The 22162-nt window shown below is 39.3% G+C and overlaps 1 protein-coding gene across 1 annotated transcript in view; it reads left to right on the plus strand.

The window, feature by feature from the left end:
• si:dkey-22o22.2 (neural-cadherin) overlaps positions 1 to 22162 on the plus strand; it is a 116879-nt gene that overhangs the window by 88407 nt on the left and 6310 nt on the right. Inside the window, exons 15-30 of the mRNA XM_053493547.1 lie at positions 719 to 905; positions 1127 to 1270; positions 5490 to 5773; positions 5887 to 7504; positions 7899 to 7992; positions 11916 to 12100; positions 12998 to 13233; positions 14704 to 14981; positions 15260 to 15474; positions 16299 to 16426; positions 17411 to 17538; positions 17663 to 17786; positions 19981 to 20161; positions 20497 to 20663; positions 21017 to 21281; positions 21595 to 21775. Of these exons, the coding sequence (XP_053349522.1) occupies positions 719 to 905; positions 1127 to 1270; positions 5490 to 5773; positions 5887 to 7504; positions 7899 to 7992; positions 11916 to 12100; positions 12998 to 13233; positions 14704 to 14981; positions 15260 to 15474; positions 16299 to 16426; positions 17411 to 17538; positions 17663 to 17786; positions 19981 to 20161; positions 20497 to 20663; positions 21017 to 21281; positions 21595 to 21775 (4415 nt within the window). The remainder of the gene's footprint in view (positions 1 to 718; positions 906 to 1126; positions 1271 to 5489; positions 5774 to 5886; positions 7505 to 7898; positions 7993 to 11915; positions 12101 to 12997; positions 13234 to 14703; positions 14982 to 15259; positions 15475 to 16298; positions 16427 to 17410; positions 17539 to 17662; positions 17787 to 19980; positions 20162 to 20496; positions 20664 to 21016; positions 21282 to 21594; positions 21776 to 22162) is intronic.

Genomic DNA, 22162 nt, shown 5'->3' on the forward strand with positions numbered 1-22162 from the left:
AAAATAAAATCTTGCACCGTTCTGTCTCTAGGCTATTACTATATAGGTTTGAGTCCAAGCTCTAACCCTAAACCAATGTAATGCTATTGAGGAATTAATTCATGATTGGGTACTTGTATCATGAGATGTAATTGTATTTTTCAACACCGATCATTCAGTGGTATTGATACTATGATGACGTGCTAAGTAGAAATATTTATCTGCCATCTAGAAGTCCACGGTAGCAGTATTTACCTACTTAATGTCTGCCACACTGGCATTCACTGATGAGGATTTCCAACTTGGATAGCAGGGCAGTGACAGCTTGTCCTTATGGGCAGGTGGGGCAGAGTCAAAGCGTTTACACTAACTGGCCACTTAGAAACAGCTGTACACCTGCTCATTTAATTATTCAGTCAGGAGCACAATGCATAAAATCATACAGAGGCAGGTCAAGAGCTTCAGTTAATGTTTTATATCAAACATTAGACTGGGGGAAACATGGTGCAAAAAATGCGAGAGGTTATATAAGAATGATTAGACTATCTCTCATAAAATAAAATAAAAATGGGTGAACATTGTTATTTTGTTTAAGTTCACATCGGTTTTCAGTTACTATACAATAACTGTGAAAGTCAGAAAATTATGTTGATGTATGATGGTATCAAGATTTTGATATTGATATTATTAAATTGTCAGATTGTTCATGACATGACAAAACTATATTATTCCCATCAAGGTCAATTACATCATCCTAAAGGACCAGAGTGGAGACTCTCAGTTTTTTAGCATTAACCCATACACAGGCATCATACACACCCGAGCCACTTTTGACCGTGAACAGAAGAGTTCTTACCTGATTGAGGTTCAGTCCCAGGACAGCTCAGAGTCGGCCCGTCCCGGACAGCAGGGTCAACCAAATTCAGGTAATTTTATTCAATCATTATTTATCCACATCCCAACTTAAATTTACGACACTACAGAAATGTCCTACACAGGAAAAAGTAATGGCACCATCAAAACTTGTGGTCCTAATTCTGTTATGTAATACAAGAGGCCACAATACGCTATTCAGCAATATTTATTGCATAATCCATTTTAGTACTCACTGACATTAGTGTCCGTGGTTTGTTCTCTTTCTGCACAGACACAGCCTATGTCAGGATTTTTGTCACAGATGTAAATGACAACGCCCCAGCTTTCTCCCTGCCTGTATACGAGATTAGTGTGGAGGAGGACAAGGAAGTGGGCTACGTAGTCATTACCGTCACCGCTAATGATGAAGATGAGGGTAAGACCTTTGATTCTATTCGAAATGCCATTGCCAGAAAAGGCCCATCCCTGTTCCATAACTTTACATGGTAGAACAATTTGCACCCGCAGTATATGCTAGTATAGAGGTGAGATCGCTCCAGGCCCTCCCTACAGAACACAGCTTATTTATGGATACTGTCACCTGTCTGATTTTTAATGCGGATTTCTCATACTGCATGAATCTGTAATGTTATTTTTGACAGCTGAAGGCAGGAAAAAATAATCATAGTGTGAGGTAAACCTGGGTGGAAAATGCATTTTTCCCCACTGAGCTTGTTAGCAAATCTCTATGGTGATTGTGGGAGTGACACATTCAGGCCCCTGAGGTAGCTATTTGATGTTGGCGCCTTTCTTTTGTTTGTCTCAAGCTGTTTTACAAAAGAAATAAATAAATAAAACAGGCTGCTGTAATGACAGGTAAACCCTTTGTGGGAAGGATGCTGAGAACCAGAGAAAGCGCATTTTATGGTGCTTTGCCAAGATCACCTTTACCAAGCACTCAGGCAAATTTTCAAAACGTAATATTCTGTTTAAAGTAGACAGATTCCACATTTGCCATAACACAGAATAGTGCTTTTTGTATGTCTGTAGCGGTGCCCAAGGACTGCTCTAACTCTATTTCTTCGTGGAGTTTTCTTTGCTTGTCATTCATCTTCTGGTTCCAAATGGATACCCTAAAGGTTTACTCTTCCCCAAAACAGTTTATGGCCAACCATTGCTTCGGTGCATAATTTTACCAGAATACTGTAGATTTGTACCTGTCATTGTAATCATAAAGAATGTCCTGTGGTTATTTCTTGACTCTTATTCACAATATTATCTTTCTAATTATGCTTTCAACAGGCATGGTAGTAGAGTTAAATGTTTTGAAAAATAGTATACAACTGTAGAAGGGTAATGATTCATAAGCTCACTATTTGGTGTCACAGAGAAGAGGATATACAGTATTCCTTGCATTTCAGTTAGCTTTTCCCTTTTTACTCTTACCTCTGGATTAATCATTACAGACCTTAATCCACATTTCAATTTATATTTTCAGCATTTTGGCAGACATCCTTATCCAGAGATTTTCTCATTAAACATCTGAGCAGTTGAGGGTTAAGGGCCTTGCTCAAGGGCCCCACAGGGGGAACTTGGTGTCCACAGGGTTTGAACCTGTGACCTTCCAAACTGTAGTCCAGTGCCCTAATCACTGAGCTACCCCCGACTCCCTGGGTCAGCATACAGCTTTTTTATTATAATATTTAGAGCTATTTTATTGTAAGATGATCTAGAAATCACTAAATAACTGAAAGGCATGTACAGTATTAAGCACAACACTTAACTCTTAAAAAATAAACATGTTTTTAAGATATAATCTGTTTGCTGCCAAGAACATGTGGATTTAACTAAAAAGGACTATCATAATAATAAACCCAGCCATGTTTTTATGCTCTTGGCATAGGTATCCAGGCAGGCAGATTATCTGTATTAACCAGAGATAATCCTTAAAACATAAAACAATCCCATTAAGCTGTTGGCTTGCTCATCAGGCATGTCTTCTGGAAGATTTCCTATCAGTCAGTTTTGGCTTTCCTTTGGAGCTTGCATTTCCTCTGATTACAGCTGAACGTTCCTCCTGGTTGTTCTGGTGCTGTTTCTAATTTTATTTCTAAGAAAAACATCATGTAAGTCCTCTAAATGCTCCTACAGGGAAAATGTGCCTACAGAAAGTTGAAAAGAAGAAAAAAAAGTAAGGACTGAAATCATTTGGCCATGGTTTTCTAAATGAGGATTCCTTCTTGTGAAGCGATACCTAACCTCTGAAATAATTCTTAGCTGCTTTATTTAGAAAGATCAATATTCTCACTGACACAATATGTCGAAACATCTCAGAGCAATTCAAACGTCAAATTATTGTTTAGCAGATGTTTACACATCGGATCTAAGATATCAGGATTTAGTTTGACAGCCTTATGACGGTACGCAATGTGGTGGCCAATTCATGTGTGAAAGGATTCAAATCTCCTTTCTTGTTTTCTTTGTTTAATAAAGGGCAATTAATTAACCTAGAAAACAATAACTTTTTTGGCCAGGTAGCTGTAACAGTCTACCCTTTATTAGAAGAAAATATCTGCGATATAATACTGACACACACAGCATGGCCCCTGTCATTCTGACTGAGACAGGTTTAGCCAGGTCAGTGTTCTGTCCAACCTAATATGGCAGTCTGCCTGTTTTTTGTCTCCTAGGTCACTTCACTTCTGTCTCATCATACCTAGATGGTTCACTAACAGATTAATGTGCTTGATAATTCCTATCCTGATTTACACAGAAGGTGACCCAATCTCGTCTGTCATCATAGGCAAACATACAGGGCTGTAAGCGCTCTCGTCCCCATGACAGAGCTTCACCTGTTAAATACGGTACACATGTTTGACAAATATGTTGTGGCATGTAGCCACCATCAGCAAGAGAAGAGGAGGGGGAAAGCCTGGGGGGACAGTGCTAGCAACCAGTAAATGTGGCCAAAAGCTGATTACGGATGCAACACTAGCCATTGCATAGAGGTGAAGGTGTCAAGATTGCTTCCCATGCCTGGATGGACAGCACAGTTCCTCCGGACAGCTATTATTTCAGACTTGTCATGTGCAGTAATGCAAATCAGAGCCCAATCTCATTCTTTAGAACACATCCTAGTGTAATCCATAGACTAGGTGGATTAATTTATGCCTGATATATGAACATTATTTATAAAATGTTTTGCAAACTTTAAGAGACTTGTTCTTAATTTTTTAAATCATTCTTAAAGCTCATAACTCGTGTTCTTTTGTTGAGGCAAAAACAGGGGATGGACAGCCGAGTTCAGTGAATGCACTAGGTAAATTGAATTTTATCCCAGCTTTGCATTCTTGGGCAGCGTGCAGTGCAGGGTGGCAGTGTGTAGGTTTTTCATCCCATACTGCTCTGGGGAGATGCACCATATGAGCCAGCTGGTCATTAAAGAAACTGCTTTGGGCCAAAGCACCCTAGATGCCTTGCCGGGACACATTATGCTCTACAATCCTGATGTCTGGGGCCACGATGAGTACGACACATCTTAATGAAATTCTCACACATTCTTTCACATCACACACAGATGGTGTTTGTCTCATAAAATCTGATCCAGGCTGGTAAACAGAGCCAGAGTACAATTTGTTTTCTCTTTCTGTATATGGAGGGTAAGCAGGGCATGGAGGGGAGCTTTCCTAAGGCAGAGTGCAAACTTTTTTTGTCTTTTTCATCATCTGCATCTACAGTTACTTCTGAATGTACCGTATCTATTCCCCGAGGCAAGTGTAATTAAAACCTTTCCTAAGGCCTGGTGAATAGATAGACAGACAGACCTACAGACTATTTTTTACTACCTATCCAATTCATTTTATTTTAACCAGCTAGCTAGTTAGCTTCTGTCGTCCTACAGGGAAACTTGCTATAACATGAAAGGATAGCGTAACATGTGATTGTGTGACACCAACTGTGTGGGATTAATGATGAGATAGAAATGAACAGAAAAGGGGATGAAAGGATTTTTGACTTCTGATGTACCTCTGATGCTGGGCAACAGCCAAAGAAATTAATAGCAGAACTAAGCCTGTTTGCATACACAGCAAAGAGTTATGCAAAAAGGTCACAAGAAATTTTAGACTTAATTGGAGGAATAGGGTGTGTGCTGGCTTTTTATATTCACTTAAAAGAAAATCCCTTTCTAGAGATCTAAAGAATTTCGTTAAATCTTACTACTAAATGAGGAGACGTATATAACGTCACCTTTTCATCACATAGCAGATAGCCTTAATGAAAGCTATGAAAAAGTGTGGTAGAAACATTGTGCGAGTAATCTAATGTTTTTCCTTTGGAGTATACTTTGGTGGCTTAAAAGCTTTTTTTTTTAACTCACGTTAATTAATAAGAGTACTAGAACAGCTTGTTCACAGTACCCAAGTACCCCCTTACCCTTTTTGAAGAACAAAAAAGTGAATAAACATATCATATTATTTTTACATTGCAATATTTTAACTTAAAACTCATAATCCCACCTTGAACTTTACCCTGCACCGTTTCAGTCCTTTGTTACTCATTTTTCAACCCAAAAAGCTTTTGATTGATCTCTTGAGTTGACTCAACATGCCACTACCCCATAAAAAAAGTTCTGACACATTCCCCATCTCTAACAGGTGCTAACGCAAAGCTGCGTTACCAGATTACCTCAGGAAACACTATGGGCACCTTTGACGTTGAGCCAGAGATTGGCACCATCTTTATCGCCCAGCGGCTGGATTATGAGCGAGTGCAGCGCTACCATCTACGTTTGGTGGCATCAGATGGAAAATGGGAGAACCAAACAGTAGTTATCATCAACATCATCAACCAAAATGATGAAGCGCCTATCTTTAGCCAGACAGAGTATCATACCAGTGTAACAGAGGAACTCATCGAGCTGCCTGTTCTTGTGCTGGAGGTGAGTGGGGGTTAAAGATTAAAATACACATCTCTTATTGTTTACATTGTATATTAATATTTGTTCTTAATATTAAATGGGGTTGTTACAGCTACTTGTTGGTTATTGTCCAGGTTTCAGCTACAGATCCAGACCAGGAGGCAGACCAGAGTGCAGTCCGATATTCATTACATGGACAGGGTGCTGGGAGTGAATTTACTATAGAGGAGCTGACTGGAAAGATTTATGCCCAGAAGCGTCTTGACCGAGAGGAACGTTCAGCTTGGCGATTTCTAGTGTTGGCCACTGACGAAAATGGTGATGGCTTAACTGGCTTTGCTGATGTGTTGGTAGAAGTGCGTGACATAAATGACAACGCTCCTCAATTCTTGTGTGCCTCAGAAGGATGTTTTATGGGCCATGTGCCTGAAAACTCCCCAGCTGATACCTCCATCATGGAAATGCAAGCCACTGACCTGGATGACCCGAAAACCAGCAAGAATGCTGTTCTTACCTACAGGATTGTCCAGAATGTACGTAATGAGATCAATCTCAACCTATTCTCTATCAATCCAGCAACGGGCACCATCTATACAGTGCTCAGATCTTTGGACAGGGAGGTCGAGGACCATTACTATGTAGTTGTGGAGGCAAGGGATGGAGGAGGCCTCTCTGGGACAGGAACAGCCACAATTGTAGTTTCAGATGTTAATGATCACCCTCCAGTTTTCACACAGAGAGTCTACATGGCCACCATGGCAGAGGACCTGGACATCAACAGTGAAGTTCTGGTAGTGACTGCCACAGATGGGGATGGAGGAGAGAACTCTGTGATGACTTTCAGCATTATAGGTGGAGATGATGACCGCAAATTTTTTATTGAAACAGACAAGGGGAATCGACAGGGTGTGGTGCGACTGAAGAAAAAGATTGATTTTGAAAAGCCCCATGAGCGCACCTTCAATCTCACAGTCAAAGTTGAAGATGCAGATTTCTATAGCTTGGCCTACTGTGTCATACATGTCGAAGACTCAAATGACCACGCACCTGTGTTCTTCCCCCAATTCTATGATGCAGGGTCCATGTTTGAGGATGTTCCTTTGGGCACCATTGTGACTCAAGTGACTGCCACAGACCTGGATTCAGGGCAAAATGGAAAGTTTTCATATAGCATTGCCCCGGAGTCTGACCCTTTTCAGCAGTTCCTGGTGGATAGGAGTGGATGGGTTGTGATAGCAAACTCGTTAGATAGAGAAAAAGTATCACAACACAGACTCATAATCTTGGCTACAGACATGGGCAACCCTTCTCTTACTGGCTCTGCTATTGTTTTAGTGGCTGTTCAGGATGTTAACGATAATGGTCCAGAGTTTGAGGTGCTATATCGCCCTATTGTATGGGAGAACACGATTGCACCACAGCTTGTCCATATGAATGAAACATCCATTCTGCTACATGTCATGGACAGAGATAGCTTACCTAACACAGGACCTTTTTCCATTTATCTGCTGATGATCACCTCAGATGCTACAAACTTTAACCTGACCGATCTGCGCAATGGCAGTGCCATGATTACAGCTCTTCGAACCTTTGATAGGGAACAGCAGAAAGAGTACTTGCTCCCCATTCTGATGACTGACAGTGGTTCTCCTCCAATGAGTTCCACCAGTACACTGACTGTTGTTATTGGGGATAAGAATGACCATCCACATTCACCTGGCCACTCAGAGTTTATAGTCTACAATTATGAAGGTATGTTTCTATGAAATGGTTATCTTACAACATGGATTTAGCATTTAACAAGAACTTATCATGTAATTCAAAATCATAGCATGAAGCAAATGATTTATTTAAGTCATATGTTTAATAGGCACATACACAGGAGCCATATAAAAGCTGTTGATTTCATGCTTAACAGGATTGCAGTTCTCTGTTTTGCCTTTTGGTAACTAATAGCATTGCCCCCCTACCATGCAGCTTAAGCAAGTCCTTATCTGCCAATGAAATGAGTGGGGATAGAGGGGTTTCTATTAAAAAAGGAGGGAGCAAGTCTTTCTACTCTCCGTCCTCAATCACACATCGCCTCAGGTACTGCAGTCTGTTCGAGGTGACTTTTCTATAATGATGTATTTTGCCTTTTCTGCAGGTACTCTTCCTACCACAGTACTTGGGCAAGTTCAGTCACCTGATGTTGATGACTGGAGTGAAAAGGTTTACAAATTTGAAGACAGACTCCCTAGGTACTTTGATCTTTTATTGACCTTTTGTACTGGAAGCTGACACTCACTCTGATAAGAATAAATCAGAATGGGACAATGCAAAGAGTATCACATTAGATCATATTGGATACCTTTAGTAGTTAATCAAACTTTGTTTCAGAATTTCTTTTGGAGAGACACATTCTTGTGTTGTAGTTGATTAGAAAATCGATGTGTGACAGACTCTAATGAGCAGCGCATGAAATAGTGACGAGCTTCATACTGAGCCCGCTGTACAAGCTGTGACAGACATGACACTTCTCAAAACTAAGGAAAAATATGCATATGCAATATTCATACAAATAACAAATGTCACATGCAGCCTGCTGAGATGAGGCCTGTCTCTTCGAATATAGTTTATCCAAAACTAAAAATTAACCTCCTTGAGGTGTTTTGGAAAGTGTTTGCTTTCTGTTAATTAAAAGAAGTAACACATGAATAGATTAGCAGTTTATCACAGGCTTGTGTGGCGTGATGTTTGGCACACATTGCATCACTTCAACCTTGGCAGTTTTTCATTTGCCTACTTGATGGGTAATTACCTCATTTGGCACAGGAGCTGGAGGTCACTAGCCACATGGAACTCCACTGCCATTATGTGAACATGATTGCAGCTTTTAAATTCTAATTTGAACACCAGCCAGTGTGAGTTTTGCGACCTTGGTGTGTCTGTCCAGAGTGATAAACATAGTTAAGCGCTTTTGTAGTACATGAATCATATTGTTGAGTGTCAGTAGAGTAATATTATAGGTATATTTCCACTGTCTGTTGATCAATATTAGAAGCTTTTGTATGTGTTACAGATGAACAGCACAACGCGATAAACGCCATTTTCGGTTTTGTACTAACTTTTTTGCTGACACTTCATGTTGTCTATAACAAAATGCTTGATTTAAAAAACTCCATACAGTGCTACATCGGCGTACGAATTCAATCCGTTCCAGAGCCATTTGTAAGGAGAAATTTCGTATTGTGAAGCACATTTTCCCACAGGAAATAACATAAATGCAGATAATCTGTTCCAGCCACCAAAATATTATCACCAATATGAATAATTTCCAACACTATAATCATATTTTTGCAAATAAAAACAATTAGTTTGTCAGATTGTTTGTCAAAATACATGTAAAATATTAGATAAATAGACATTTAACTTTTAGTCTGTTCAGTCGAGGTCATTCTGTGAATCATTCCCCTCCACACACTTCTACTGATCACCGCTTCTTTGAGTTTACCTATTCTTATGCTGATATCAGATTTGCCAGGACCACACCATCAAGTTCCTTGGCGACCATTTCTCCTACTGCCAAGGAATATAAAGTACTGTTTTTTCATTGTGAATCTTTATACTGCATATTCCATTTTTGGAGGCCGGCATTACTTTTGCCTGCTTGATGTTCAAGCGCAACCCCACTTTCTTACTTTCTTCTTGCAATTTCTTTAACATGGCCGCCCACACAAGGCACGCTAGGCAACCGCGCCACATTGCCAATCAGAGCAAATGCGCTACACCTATCGGGTACATTTACATTTACATTTAGGCATTTGGCAGACGCTCTTATCCAGAGCGACTTACATTTTTTACACATTACATTCATTACACATCTGAGCAGTTGAGGGTTAAGGGCCTTGCTCAAGGGCCCAACAGTGGCAACTTGGTGGTTGTGGGGTTTGAACCTGGGAACCGTACTCCAATGCCTGAGCTACCCCTGGGTAGGTTATTTAAACCCCCAGAAACCAGCACAATATGTGCAAACATTTAGAGAGCATCAGGTCTGAGAGCATTGCTCCAGTATAGGAAAAGAGAAACTGGAAAGAGAAGTGAAAAGATAAAGAAAGGAGAAGACTGAGAGGAATGTTGAAAAGATTAAGAAAAGAGAAAACTGAAAATAAAACAAAATATTGAAATACTGAAAGATAAACAAAATATCTCTAATAAATTAATTAATTAATTAACATTTGTCATTTGACAAGAAAGTGGAGGATATATAAATATATATATATATATATATATATATATATATATATATACACTTAGGTTTAGAGGTGCATTGTTCACAAGACATCCCTCGCACCTTCTTTAGTTAAGTTGCCTTATTCTTAGCACTTAGCAAAAGTTCTAGTCCTAACCGATTAATCCCCACCACAGTGCACATAATCACCCCACATCTCAGCTCCCCTCCAATTCCTGCATTAGTGCTCCCACACTTAACAACATATTTGGTGGCATAACACTTTTAGCATGACTTGCTCCAGGTTTTCTCTGCTTTCGGCCAGTAGGGTGGTGTTGGTTGCATATCCGAGATTGTTGATGCCAGTTTTCACTCCACTTTCTGTCTTCAGGTAGTGCTTTCATTTTGACTGATTCTGAATACAGGTTGAATGGTGCTGATAGAATGCAGCCTTGTCTTGTCTATTTTCCAATCTTGAGCCACACCTTATCACCACACACAGTTCTCGTTGTGGCTTCTTGGCTCACATAAAGCGATCTGATGGGTTATTCTGTGGATCAACCCAACATTAAACTTCACTTAACCTTCATTTACGATTCTGAAATTGGCTCCCTTTTGCTATGTCTTTACTAAATGCTTGCATAAAATGCAGAAAAAAAAGGAACAAGCCAGTAATATCACTTCATTCTTTCATGTGATCTGTGAATGCCTTGGGTGAACTAGGTGCAATCAATTAATTTCTGGAGAATGTTGAAGCAAAGAAAAATTACATTCACACTTTGTTACTGCCATGAACTACAGGTATACATGATGTAACATCCATGACATGTTCTGTTACATGGGACATTTTTAAAAGCTATGTAGGATACTGTAGTGTAGCTCTTTACGGATTTCACTTCCAAATCAATCTTTTTTCTCCTCTTGCACCTGCTAACTTGCACTGGTTTCGTTTATTTGTGAGCCATGATGCACATGAAGTGTAATCTTTATAGGACAATTTTTTTTTAGCTACAGTGCTGCTACAGGACTGAAGTGTTGATTGCTCAAACTGAATGATGTCAGTGTTTTTACTGCACTTAGTCAATAGTGTTTGTGAATAAGAAACACGTTTTTAGGCTAATTCTGAAAGACTCATACACATTTCATTTTTGGTCAAAAAGGGGCAAAATGATTAACTTTTAGTGAGAAGATATGTGTAAAATTTCTTCTCTCTAAAAAATAAAATGTCCTTCAGCTATGCAGTGGCTACATAGGGGATGGGGATTAGTCAAGCACCAGCAGGGAAACCATGGTGAGTAGTATTGTAGACAGAAATGTGTTTGCTTCAAGTAGAATTATTCCTCTAGCGATATACTTGGGATGGGGAAATTGGTCATTATGAAGGTCATAAGGACTTACACAAAATTTCACAAGTTGGAACCTTGGATGGTATCAGGTGATCCTGCTGGCTGTATTCTGGTGTATGCCCCTGCTCTGGATGTATCCCGCCAAGCAGCTTTGACATGTAAGGTACAGCAGTGACATATTCGCCACCTTACCACAGTCACCTCTCTAATCTGAGTCAGTATTTGGCTTAGCCTGTCCAAGCTGACAGTGCCTGTATGTAGCTGAAATGCTGGGATGTACTAACAGGACATTACTGTGAGCCAGTAGGCAAGTGTTTCTGTTACTTCTGTCTAAAAGCTGACATTTTTTAATGCCAACAGTGAGGCCCTTGCATGAGGGCTGAGGAATTAGAGGGTGTGATGGAAACATGGAAACATAAAGCCTTTGAAATAGACTGCTTAGTTATTGGTATGTCTGGTGAAAGTGCAATTCAGGCAATTTAAAATGTCTACTTTGTTTAATTAGCTGTTGGTTTTTATCACTACTGCACCCCTTATATACACATCCTTACACTCTCTCTCTCTCTCTCTCTCTCTCTCTCTCTCTCTCTTTCTGTGTGTCTTACAGGCAGTTTATCCTGAACCAGAACTCTGGTCAGCTAAGCATAAAAAGTGGCACCCCGGCTGGGACATACAGCCTGCAGGTGCGAGTAGCCGATAAGAGTTGGCCTGATGTCACCTCAACGGTGGAGATTACAGTTAGAGAGCTGAAGGAGGAGGCACTGCTCAATGCTGGTTCACTCCGATTCTCCAGTGCGTGATTCACTGTAACATTTGCATCCACTGTGTTGTGCTAAACCGGACCATAACTAATTATTATTATTATTATTATTATTATTATGCATTCAAGCTTAAAGCTTATTTTTATTCACTGCACAGGCAGTATGTGGACAGGGATTTTGATGCAATTCCAATGCCTAAGGGCAGCGGGTTTAAATTTACAATGTTAACAACTGTAAATTCTTCTCTCTAAAAATGTCCAAATCTCCAAAAAAATATTAGTGTCTATGCTTTTGACTTGGGAATTGATAACCATATTCTTCCTGAATATGTATATTACCGAAAATGTTGACAGTTCCGATAACTGCCCTTAGACTTTCATATAGACAAAAACTTATCTTAATTTAAGGAAACCAGTCTTGTCTGTGATTATGACACATATAATACACACTTTTCTTAAAAGTTAGTATCCCTTTTAATGCAAAAAAAAAATCTAGCCCCCTCAGCATACATTAACTGTTCAATCTGTTAAAAAATCCACCATGTTTAAATGTGTACAGAAATATTTTGGGCTTTTACTGGAGCCAGTAAATTCACATTCTCAGCTTATTTATATGTATGTTATAATTATAAATCCATCTAACACTATTTATAGGTACTGTACAATAACTTTGATAATGGTGATTTTGATATCCACTACTGTAATTTTTGCATTAGATCAAGTTAGAGCAACAGCACTTGTGTTGTAAGTTATGGTTTTAATATTACACCACTAGTCTAGTTTTTGTTTTTCTATTATTTTTATTTCCTACTACCAATTTTTTTAGTCTGACTTGAATAACTTTAACATCCAAGCAGACTTCTTAATTAAGTGTTTACCAGAGGTGTCTGTTTAACCTGTGTGTAAGTTTTACTGTTTGCTGTGTGCAGATATAACAGCAGAGGAGTTGTTCAGGGCGTCTGATGATGAGGAGAGTTTGTATATGCGTCTGCAGCGTCTGCTCTCAGAGGTCTTACAGACGGATCTGGATAAAGTGCAAATCTTCAGCCTGGCCAGCAGCAGTCATTCTAGCCAGCAGCACCTTAGCTTGTGGTTTGCTGCCAGTGGCTCCCCGTACTACAAGCCAGAGAGACTGCATGGCAGTGTGGCTATGCACAAGGCCAAGGTAACAACAACCACACAGATGTTCAGAGTTTGTATTCACATCCTTAGACACATACAGTACATTCAGTCAACTTCTAATAAATTACTGTGCACTTGTACATGGAGTGACAATCTGCATGAGGAATTATGAATATTTCATGGCCTTGTAAGGTCTGACACGGTGAAGTGCGGCCGTGGCCAGTCAGCCGGGAAGGGAGGGAATGAAGGAGGGAAAGAGGGAGGGAATAAATGGATCTGTAAATCAGGTGTGAGTGGGAGCTGTGTGAAGCGTCTGACTTTTGTTTATGCCTAGTGCTGGAGGCTGCTCTGAAGGTTTTACAAAGGCTTGTAATGAATGTCACATATTGCCCTTGGAAATGGATTTCAGCCAGTCTCTCTCTCTCTCTCTCTCTCTCTCTCTCTCACACACACACACACACACACACGCACACATCTGTTATGAGATGCCATAAGGCACCTTCATATATCTGTGCCACAGAGCAGACTTCACTGTCATTAACTCTATATCTCTGAGTATGTCAGTAGACAATGATGTCATACTGTATCACATAAACCAATGTGGATACTGCAATTAAAATGATCTCATTCATTTTATGTTTTCTTACATTAAACTGTTTTATATTTCTAACTGAACTAAAATGTCTGCTAAAAAAAACTAGCCATCAGGATGAGCAACTGCGGGGCCTTGATCTACTATAAATCTCCTATGAATCGGCTACGAAATGTTATGATGCACTCATGAATCACATACAATGTACTTTTGACTCAACTACAAATCGTACCAAACTTGTAAAAAAAAACTATTACAAACTGTTAAGGAAATTTTACATTTCACACTTTATAATTTGCTATGAATTGTCAAGACCTGTCAAGAACCGCTACTATTTATCACAAACCCCTTACAATTGGCAAGACCTTAAAAAAAAGCCTATGTTTTTGTCATGAATCATATAAGAGGCACCGATTTTTAGAGAGCCTCCCCATTTAAGAATACTACATTGTTAGTGGATGTCGAACTCGGGGTTTAAATTTGGGACTGTGGGAAAGCCCTCTAAAATGACTGAATGTGACCTTTTAACCTACAGTAACCATTACTGAATCATTTATTGTGTGTGTGTGTGTGTGTGTGTGTGTGTGTGTGTGTGTGTACATATATATATATATATATATATATATATATATATATATATATATATAGTCTTGAAGCGGGTAATAATTATATCCTTCAGTTTTTGTGGTTGAATTTTTTTTTTTACAAGCCCTGCCATCACACAAAAGATTCTGTGAAACGTTTTTCTTCCTTATTACGGTGCCTTACATAAATGCATATGTTACATAAAAGCTACACCAAATGAGCTGCTACAAAAGCTTAAATCCTTCATATCTGGAGTCACCGCATTATTCACTGCATGGTTCTCACATACTCCACCTATAATGTAATCTGCAGTGTGTGCCTTTCCATCTCTTTCAGTTGGAGTCAGCCCTGGGTGTGACCATCCTGCAGGTTGGGGTGGATGAATGTGCCTACGCAGACTGTAGTCCTGCAGGTGGCTGTTCTAGCAGGGTTACGTTTAGTGACACTCCTTTAGTCCTGAACTCTGGGAATGCTTCTCTGGTTTCTGTCTTAGCCACAGCCGCAGCTCTGTGTGGATGTTTGGCCAGAGAGAGCAAGCACATGTCCTGCTCCTCTTACCCCCATACCCCCTGTCTAAATGGAGGCAGCTGCGTGGATACAGACATGGGCTACAGGTAATATATTATTGAAATAGGGTGGACAATATGATATATTGATTTAGTGATACATATCACAGTGTAGTTTTATAAAAGTAAACTGATCAGTACCTTTATTTCACAGTATATGTTAAAAGTGGTCTATGGAACTGTTTTTAGTTTTTTGATCACATTATGTCAATAAATATCATGATTTATAATGTAGATTTTTAATATAGATTTTTTTATTGTGAAAATCTCTCATGTCTTGTGCAAATGTTACATATCTGCTGCTATTTCTACTACACGTCTTCTAGGTGCCAGTGTCCACCCTTGTTTGATGGCCCTGAGTGCCAGCAAACTAAGCACACATTTCTGGGAGATGGCTATGCTTGGTTTCCTCCAATAAAGCCTTGCTTCAGGAGCCACATCTCTCTGGAGTTTATCACCGAGTCAGATGATGGCCTGCTGCTGTACAATGGCCCCGTAGGTGCCCTCCAGCATGGGGACAAGGAGGACTTCATTGCATTTGGTATGTTAAACAAATATTTAGCTTGTGCCATGTTCAGTTTTTATTTCTAGTCCTAAAGGACAACCAGCGAGTTGTAATCTTAATGATGAAAAAAAAACATGACAAAGCAATCAATACCATCATGATCAAGGGTTTCTTCATTAGCCATGCAAGAAATAAATTTTCCTTAACAATTATATGTGGGAATTAGAGTCAATAGATGATGATGAATGTGATGATGATGAAGGCTGAATACTTAGTGATAAATTGATCTGAATGGAAATGTTTGTGGTCAGCACTGTAAGGGTAAATAGAGGTCAGAGGCAAGGTCCTCTAATAAAGGTCAAACCTTGCACACATGCTGTCATATCTGTCCTTTCCTGACCTTACATGCCTTAAGAGGATAACCTGAACAGGCCTTAAAAGAGCTTAGATCGTCAGTATGCTCTGTACTGCCTGTAGGCACTTAATTATTGAGCTGGCCTTGTGCTGTCCTGATTGGATGGAAAAAATCGAACTTGACCACAAATTGATTGCACTGAAGCATTTTTTTGCCACCAGGGGTCTGGCTCAAACCTAAATGCTACAGGACTTGATGCACTGTCAGTATGAGATGAATTAGTCTGGGCCAAATGAGAAATAGCATCAGCGTTGAAGCATTTAAGAGTATGCATTAGGAGTTGACAGTAGTGAGACATTGGCCAGGACATTAACACACTTAAAAGTGATAGATTGAGTCAGTTAGTAAAAGTTTCAGATCCCAGGAATCCAAAAGCCAACATCGCACCTCATCATCAAGTTTCCATCCTTCCCTCTGAAATGATGTCATCTCTATCTCTTTCCAGAGCTGAAGAAAGGTACACCAGTGCTGAGTGTAAATCACGGCTCAGGCACTGTCACACTGCAGCTTCCTGCGCATTCCTCTTTGTCTGACCGGCGCTGGCATCACATTGACATCATCAGCGATGGAAAGGTATGATCATGACTTCAAATTTCAAAGAAAATTGTTCTATGCTAAAACAAGTCTGTAAGTCTGAATTCAACCCAGCACTGCTAAAAAAATTCAATTTGGTTTCACCAGTTATGGGTTAATTACAAATACTAATGAAACATCGCACACATGCTGTTTTAAGGAAATAACACAACAGAAAGGCAATAAGAAATTAGGGGGGGAAATTATTCAAATCGCAGAAATACAGATTTCTATGTAAATTGGTCTAGAGGTGAAGAGCTGGTATTCTCTTGTAAAAGTAGACTCGTTCAAAGTCACTCAGCAGATGGCTAATTACAACCACCAAACTTGGGTTTATGTAAAGTCAAGTGAAAAGATGTGAAGTGGAGGTAAATGAAATCAGAACGGAAGCTATGAACCCTAATGATGCAGGTGCATCAAATTTAAGATTTATATGCTAATGAATTAGGGGAAAATTCTAACTTAGCTAAATTTGTCTTGGAGCTGTTACTGATTGCCAGCAAGCTAAAGTCTAGCCCGGCTTAACTAGCACTATAACTAGCGCTATACAACTAAAATTCAATTGAATTGATTGGACTATACAGTACATCAACTAAACATCCAGTGTTAAACATCACTAAAACCAGCTGTTTATGTACAACGTAATAACATTTTTATGTGTTTGGCAACCTTGAAAGTGGCACCTTTTTGCACATTTGGCCTTAATTATATGAATTCTTTTTGTTTATTATTATTATTATTATGTTTTTATTTTAGATGTCAGTTACATAGTTTACTGTTCGGATCAGCTTGCCTATAGTTTTGGGAACTTGTACTGGATCTTTCAGCAGAGTATGATGAAAGCGTGTCAAATAACAAACTATTATAACTTTGCAAAACTCAGAAGTTAAATGCGCTTTAATAGGCGAAATGTCTGTTATGTTTTACAATTAGTTAGTGTAAATACATTTCTATATTTATTGACTGAGTAAATATACTTTACAGGAAGTACACCTGATTGTGGACCATTGCTCTGGAGCCATAGTGAACGAGGGGGAGGGTTTGGGAGAGGACATATTCGAAACGGACCAGTCAGGGTGCAAGGTGTCTGGACACACTCCAGGCACTGAGAGGTAAAATAAAAGGCTCACACTGTTATTGTTTAAATGTTTAAATGTTTCATGTAATTTAAGCACAATTAGTTTAAATAATGTGACTGTATCAGTAATATTACTGTATGGTTCATTTTCTCTGTAGATTCCTAAATGTAAATCAGCCTCTACAGCTCGGAGGAGTGAAGGACACTTATCCACTGCGTCAAACACATACCAACTATAAAGGGTTTGTGGGCTGCATCAGAAACCTGGTGGTGGACACTCAGGTGTGCAGATCTTACTTGGTTTTAAAGCCCCATAATAACTCATGCCCTAGAGTATCTCTTCCTTATCCAAGGTGTTAATATTGCTAGCACAAAGATCCCTGCAAAAAGGAGAAAAAAAAAGACAATTTAGGCATGCTTCAAGCAACAATAAGAAGCGAGGCGACAAAGGCCTGGTGTGACCATTATTTAGTAATAAGTAAATTCTCTTTTTTTATTGAAAAGAATACCAAGATTTCCTATCTACTTCTTTACTGTGGGCTTAGGAATTCACAGTTCACCCAGACAAACCTTTGCCAGAAATCCATCTTTAATATTTTGTTGTTTCTTACTCCTTGCATTGCCGTTTACGCTAGGTAAATTGGCTATTTTAGCCGAAAAGCTTGCAGGTGACGCCTGTATTGTCATCACAGTAGTGAATGCTATGATTAACTGTTTATATATGTATAGACCGAAAACTCTCAGCATTACATGCACAGGGTCAGGGAATATTAACCTTCTCCTTAGTAAATAGACATCATGTAATAGCTTGTTTCAATCAAATCTGGCAACAGTGTCACATAATACACAGATATCACACATCCTGCTGTTTCTCCAAGCTAGAGCTAATTAATGATGATAAGGAAGCTCATCACTTGCCAAATGTGATGGTTGTTCTGTATTTAACCACAATATGTTATTTAAAGTAAAATAATAATAATAATAATAATAATAATAATAATACAAAGTGGCTTTGAATCACTATGGGAATAAATTTTGTATATGAATGAATAATGTTATATAAGATTTATAAAACTCTGAATTAGCACATGTTTGCATTTCATGTTCCACTGTCTTTGGAATTAGATAGCTGGTTAAACTAGGAGAAGTATGTGTGAATAGTGAAAACTTTAAGAAGTATTATTTTTTCAGTTTCTAAAAAGATTAACTTTTCTCTAAAACCACCTGCTGTGATAAATGTTTGCTTTTACGATTTTATATAAACCGCAATCCTTATTCCCAATTGGACTAAATCTAACTTTATAGAAATGTTAATGATGTAGAACCATTGCAAGGGCATCTACACACACTGTTTAAGCATTCTTTGTTCCAAAATATGGTAGACCTACAAAATTAATAAAATATAAAACAGCTAAGAATTGTACAGCAGAATGTATGTATAGTATACTGTATATGTATATGTATGAAATTTTGTCTTATTAAAAATATCCAGTGTGTCAGAGAAATGTCAGCTGGCACATGCACTTAAAATACAAACAGGGACATTTAATACATCTGTACATTTAGGCATTTGGCAGACACACTTATCCAGTGCAATTTTTATTTTTATTTTTAATCTCATTATATATACATCTGAGTTGCGGGTTTAGGGCCTTGTTTAAGGGCCCAACAGTGGTAACTAGGTGGACGTGGGGTTTGAATCTGAGACCTTCCGAACCGTAGTCCACTTAACCACTGAGCCACCCCTGAATATCACTTAATTTAAAAATGCAAGCATCTTACCGATTGTTCAATATGTGATGATTCATGCCAGTTTCCTCCTTTTCAACAAACGTTCCAAAATCTTGTGAAACAACGCTCTCCTCTTTGAGTAAGCAGAACTAGTAAATTGCAAACCAAGTCCAAGACTTATAGATGACAAAATCAAGAATTAAAAACAAGTAATGGCTAGCTAGCTACAAGTATCTGACTGGATCCACTCATCCCTTCTTGGATACACTTTTATCTTTTTCATCGTTTTTTACATATACAGACTTGACACTCTTTAGGTGTGTGGGTGAGAGATTTATTTCCCACCTCGTGCCAAGTCTGACTCACACAAACTATTTTCTGAGATGTCAGACATTTTTGTCAAGTGCGTAGAAGTTTGCAGCGTAGCATGACAATTTTTTTTTTTTATTATTGCCAAAATTGGTGCATAATTTTTTTATTATTGCCAAAATTGGTGCATAATTGTGCAGTTTGAGTGTTTGTGCCGGCTGACGCTTAGTAATAGTTTTAAAATGGCGTGAACCATGATGGAGAGCTTTTCTTGTCAGTGTCTTACACCTACTTGAAGACATGGAAAGATCATTAAAACATGGTAAAATTAGACCAACTTCTATTTTTAAGGAATGGAGGATGCGAACTATGCCAGTTAGGTCACCCATAGTGCTGACTCAGACTTGTGTGCGTGTGTGTGTGTGTCCTTGATCAGGTGTATGACCTTAGCAGCGCAGCGGAGAGTATGAACAGTGCTCCCGGGTGCAGTCTGACTGATGGAGTGTGTGTGACAGCAGGAGGGCCGTCCTGTGGCCTGCGTGGAAAGTGCCTTGGGGAGTGGGGCTCCTTCAGCTGTGACTGCCACCCCGGGTACAGCGGGCACAAGTGTGACAAGGGTGAGTCGGCATGCATTTTAGAATTTACAAGTTCATTGTATCAAAAGCCTACAATTGTAAAAGATTTCTGAATGCACAGATAGATACATTACACTAATTACCATGATTGTACAGTAATACTGTATATCAACACCTCAATGCCGTTGTATTGTTTTTCTTAGAAGATAGTACCAGTAGTATTAAAACTATGGCATCACATTTGTAAACACATTAGTTTTTTCATAAAAAAAAGTTACAGTGCTATATTTAGTTTGTATAGCATGGTTTAAAGTCGGTGTGTGTGTATGTGTGTGTGTGTGTGTGTGTGTGTGTGTGTGTGTGTGTGTGTACGTTAGCTCTTCCTGAGTGGTCCTTTGAGAAGGAGAGCATGCTCAGGTATCAGTTGAGAACAGGACTCAGTCCACGGAGGACACACGCACAGTTCCTCATCAGAACGCGCTCCTCATCAGGCATCCTGCTCAGTATGAGCTCCCGGGACTCCAGTGAGTTCATCATCCTGGAGGTGAGGGGTGAATACACACACATACACACACACTCCCAGTGTGTTACACAAACATACACAATTATATAGACACCCAGGGGCTTTCCAGGCTCATAGTAAATGCAGAACATACACAATATTCTTCTTTATAAATCTTTTTTAACATGCAAAGTTTTTAGTTCAGGTCCTTTAGAGCGTAGATCAGTTCATTCATTCTTCTTACTACACTACAGTATGTTATCCCTGAAATTTTAAAATGTCATGCTAAAATTTTAAAAGGAGATAAAAATAGACATATGTTGAATTTAGCCCTGACTTGAATTTGCGTTGTCCGTATCAACAGTTTTATTATCCGCACTTGTGTGTTCACGTAGATAGTAGACGGCTACGTGCGCGTTCGCACCAACCTGGGTGATGGCCCACACACACTGAAGCTGGGGAGCCAACGAGTGGATCACGGCCAGTGGGTCCTGGTTAGCTTGAGTCGTCATGACAACGTGTTCACCCTGCAACTAGAGCAAGGCGGGGGGTCACGAGAGGTCACTGGGGTGCTGGGAACTAAACGGGAGATTGTAGTGCATTCCTCCAACGTGCTTCTGGGAAATGCTGCCTCACACAGCACGCAGGGAGACTTCCAAGGTGTGGCTCGGTCTCAGTCTCTTCCTCCACCTGTCTCTGTCTAATCTGTATCTAATGCATGTCCATCTCACAGAATGAACAAGATACAGTGAGCTTGTTTTAATGATTGGCAAGCAGCTCAAACACAGCCTCTTAACGCATGAATCTTTATTACACAGAGTGAATTTTTGTATGAGCTGCACATTTTCTGTTGGTGAATCATTGAAATGATAGAAAGCACCACGGACTGTTGAATTAGTTGAATTAACACCATACAGCATGCACATGTTGAACTCTTTGTGATGCCTCTATGTTTGTGTGTGATGCTGTGTAGGGTGTATGCGAGATGTAAGGCTGAACGGTCACTCTCTATCCCTGGATGGTCAGAGCAGTGAGTTTGTCACGGTATTAGAGCGGCAGGGAATTCAGGCAGGATGCCATTCTGATGCCTGTCGTGCCAAACCATGCCAGAAGCCACTGTACTGTGTGGATTTGTGGAGGAAACACGAGTGCAGGTGAGACAGGAGCGTACATCACAAAATTTATATACATGACTAGGCTTTTAAAAACCATTGAATGCATGCAGTATGATTACACTATTTATGTTGTCTTTCCTTTTTGTAAATGAAGTCAGGAAATTAACTATTTTCCCTACAGAGATTTTTAGATGGTCATTTTTATATTTCTGTTAAAATAAAAAAGTTATTTAAAAAGTTATAGGAAAATAAATGATTAATTGTAGTCTCTGCAATACTTGATGTCACATGATGTCACTCTTAATGTCCACACACAAAGGTCCAGATACATACCCCAAAAAAGATGAAGGGCATTTTGTGTCTCTAGAAATGTACTGTAAAAGCAATGTACTGTAATTCAGAAGGGTCAAATTATTGGCCTGCATC

Source organism: Clarias gariepinus, chromosome 4 (genome assembly GCF_024256425.1).
Source record: "Clarias gariepinus isolate MV-2021 ecotype Netherlands chromosome 4, CGAR_prim_01v2, whole genome shotgun sequence".
Taxonomy (NCBI): domain Eukaryota; kingdom Metazoa; phylum Chordata; class Actinopteri; order Siluriformes; family Clariidae; genus Clarias; species Clarias gariepinus.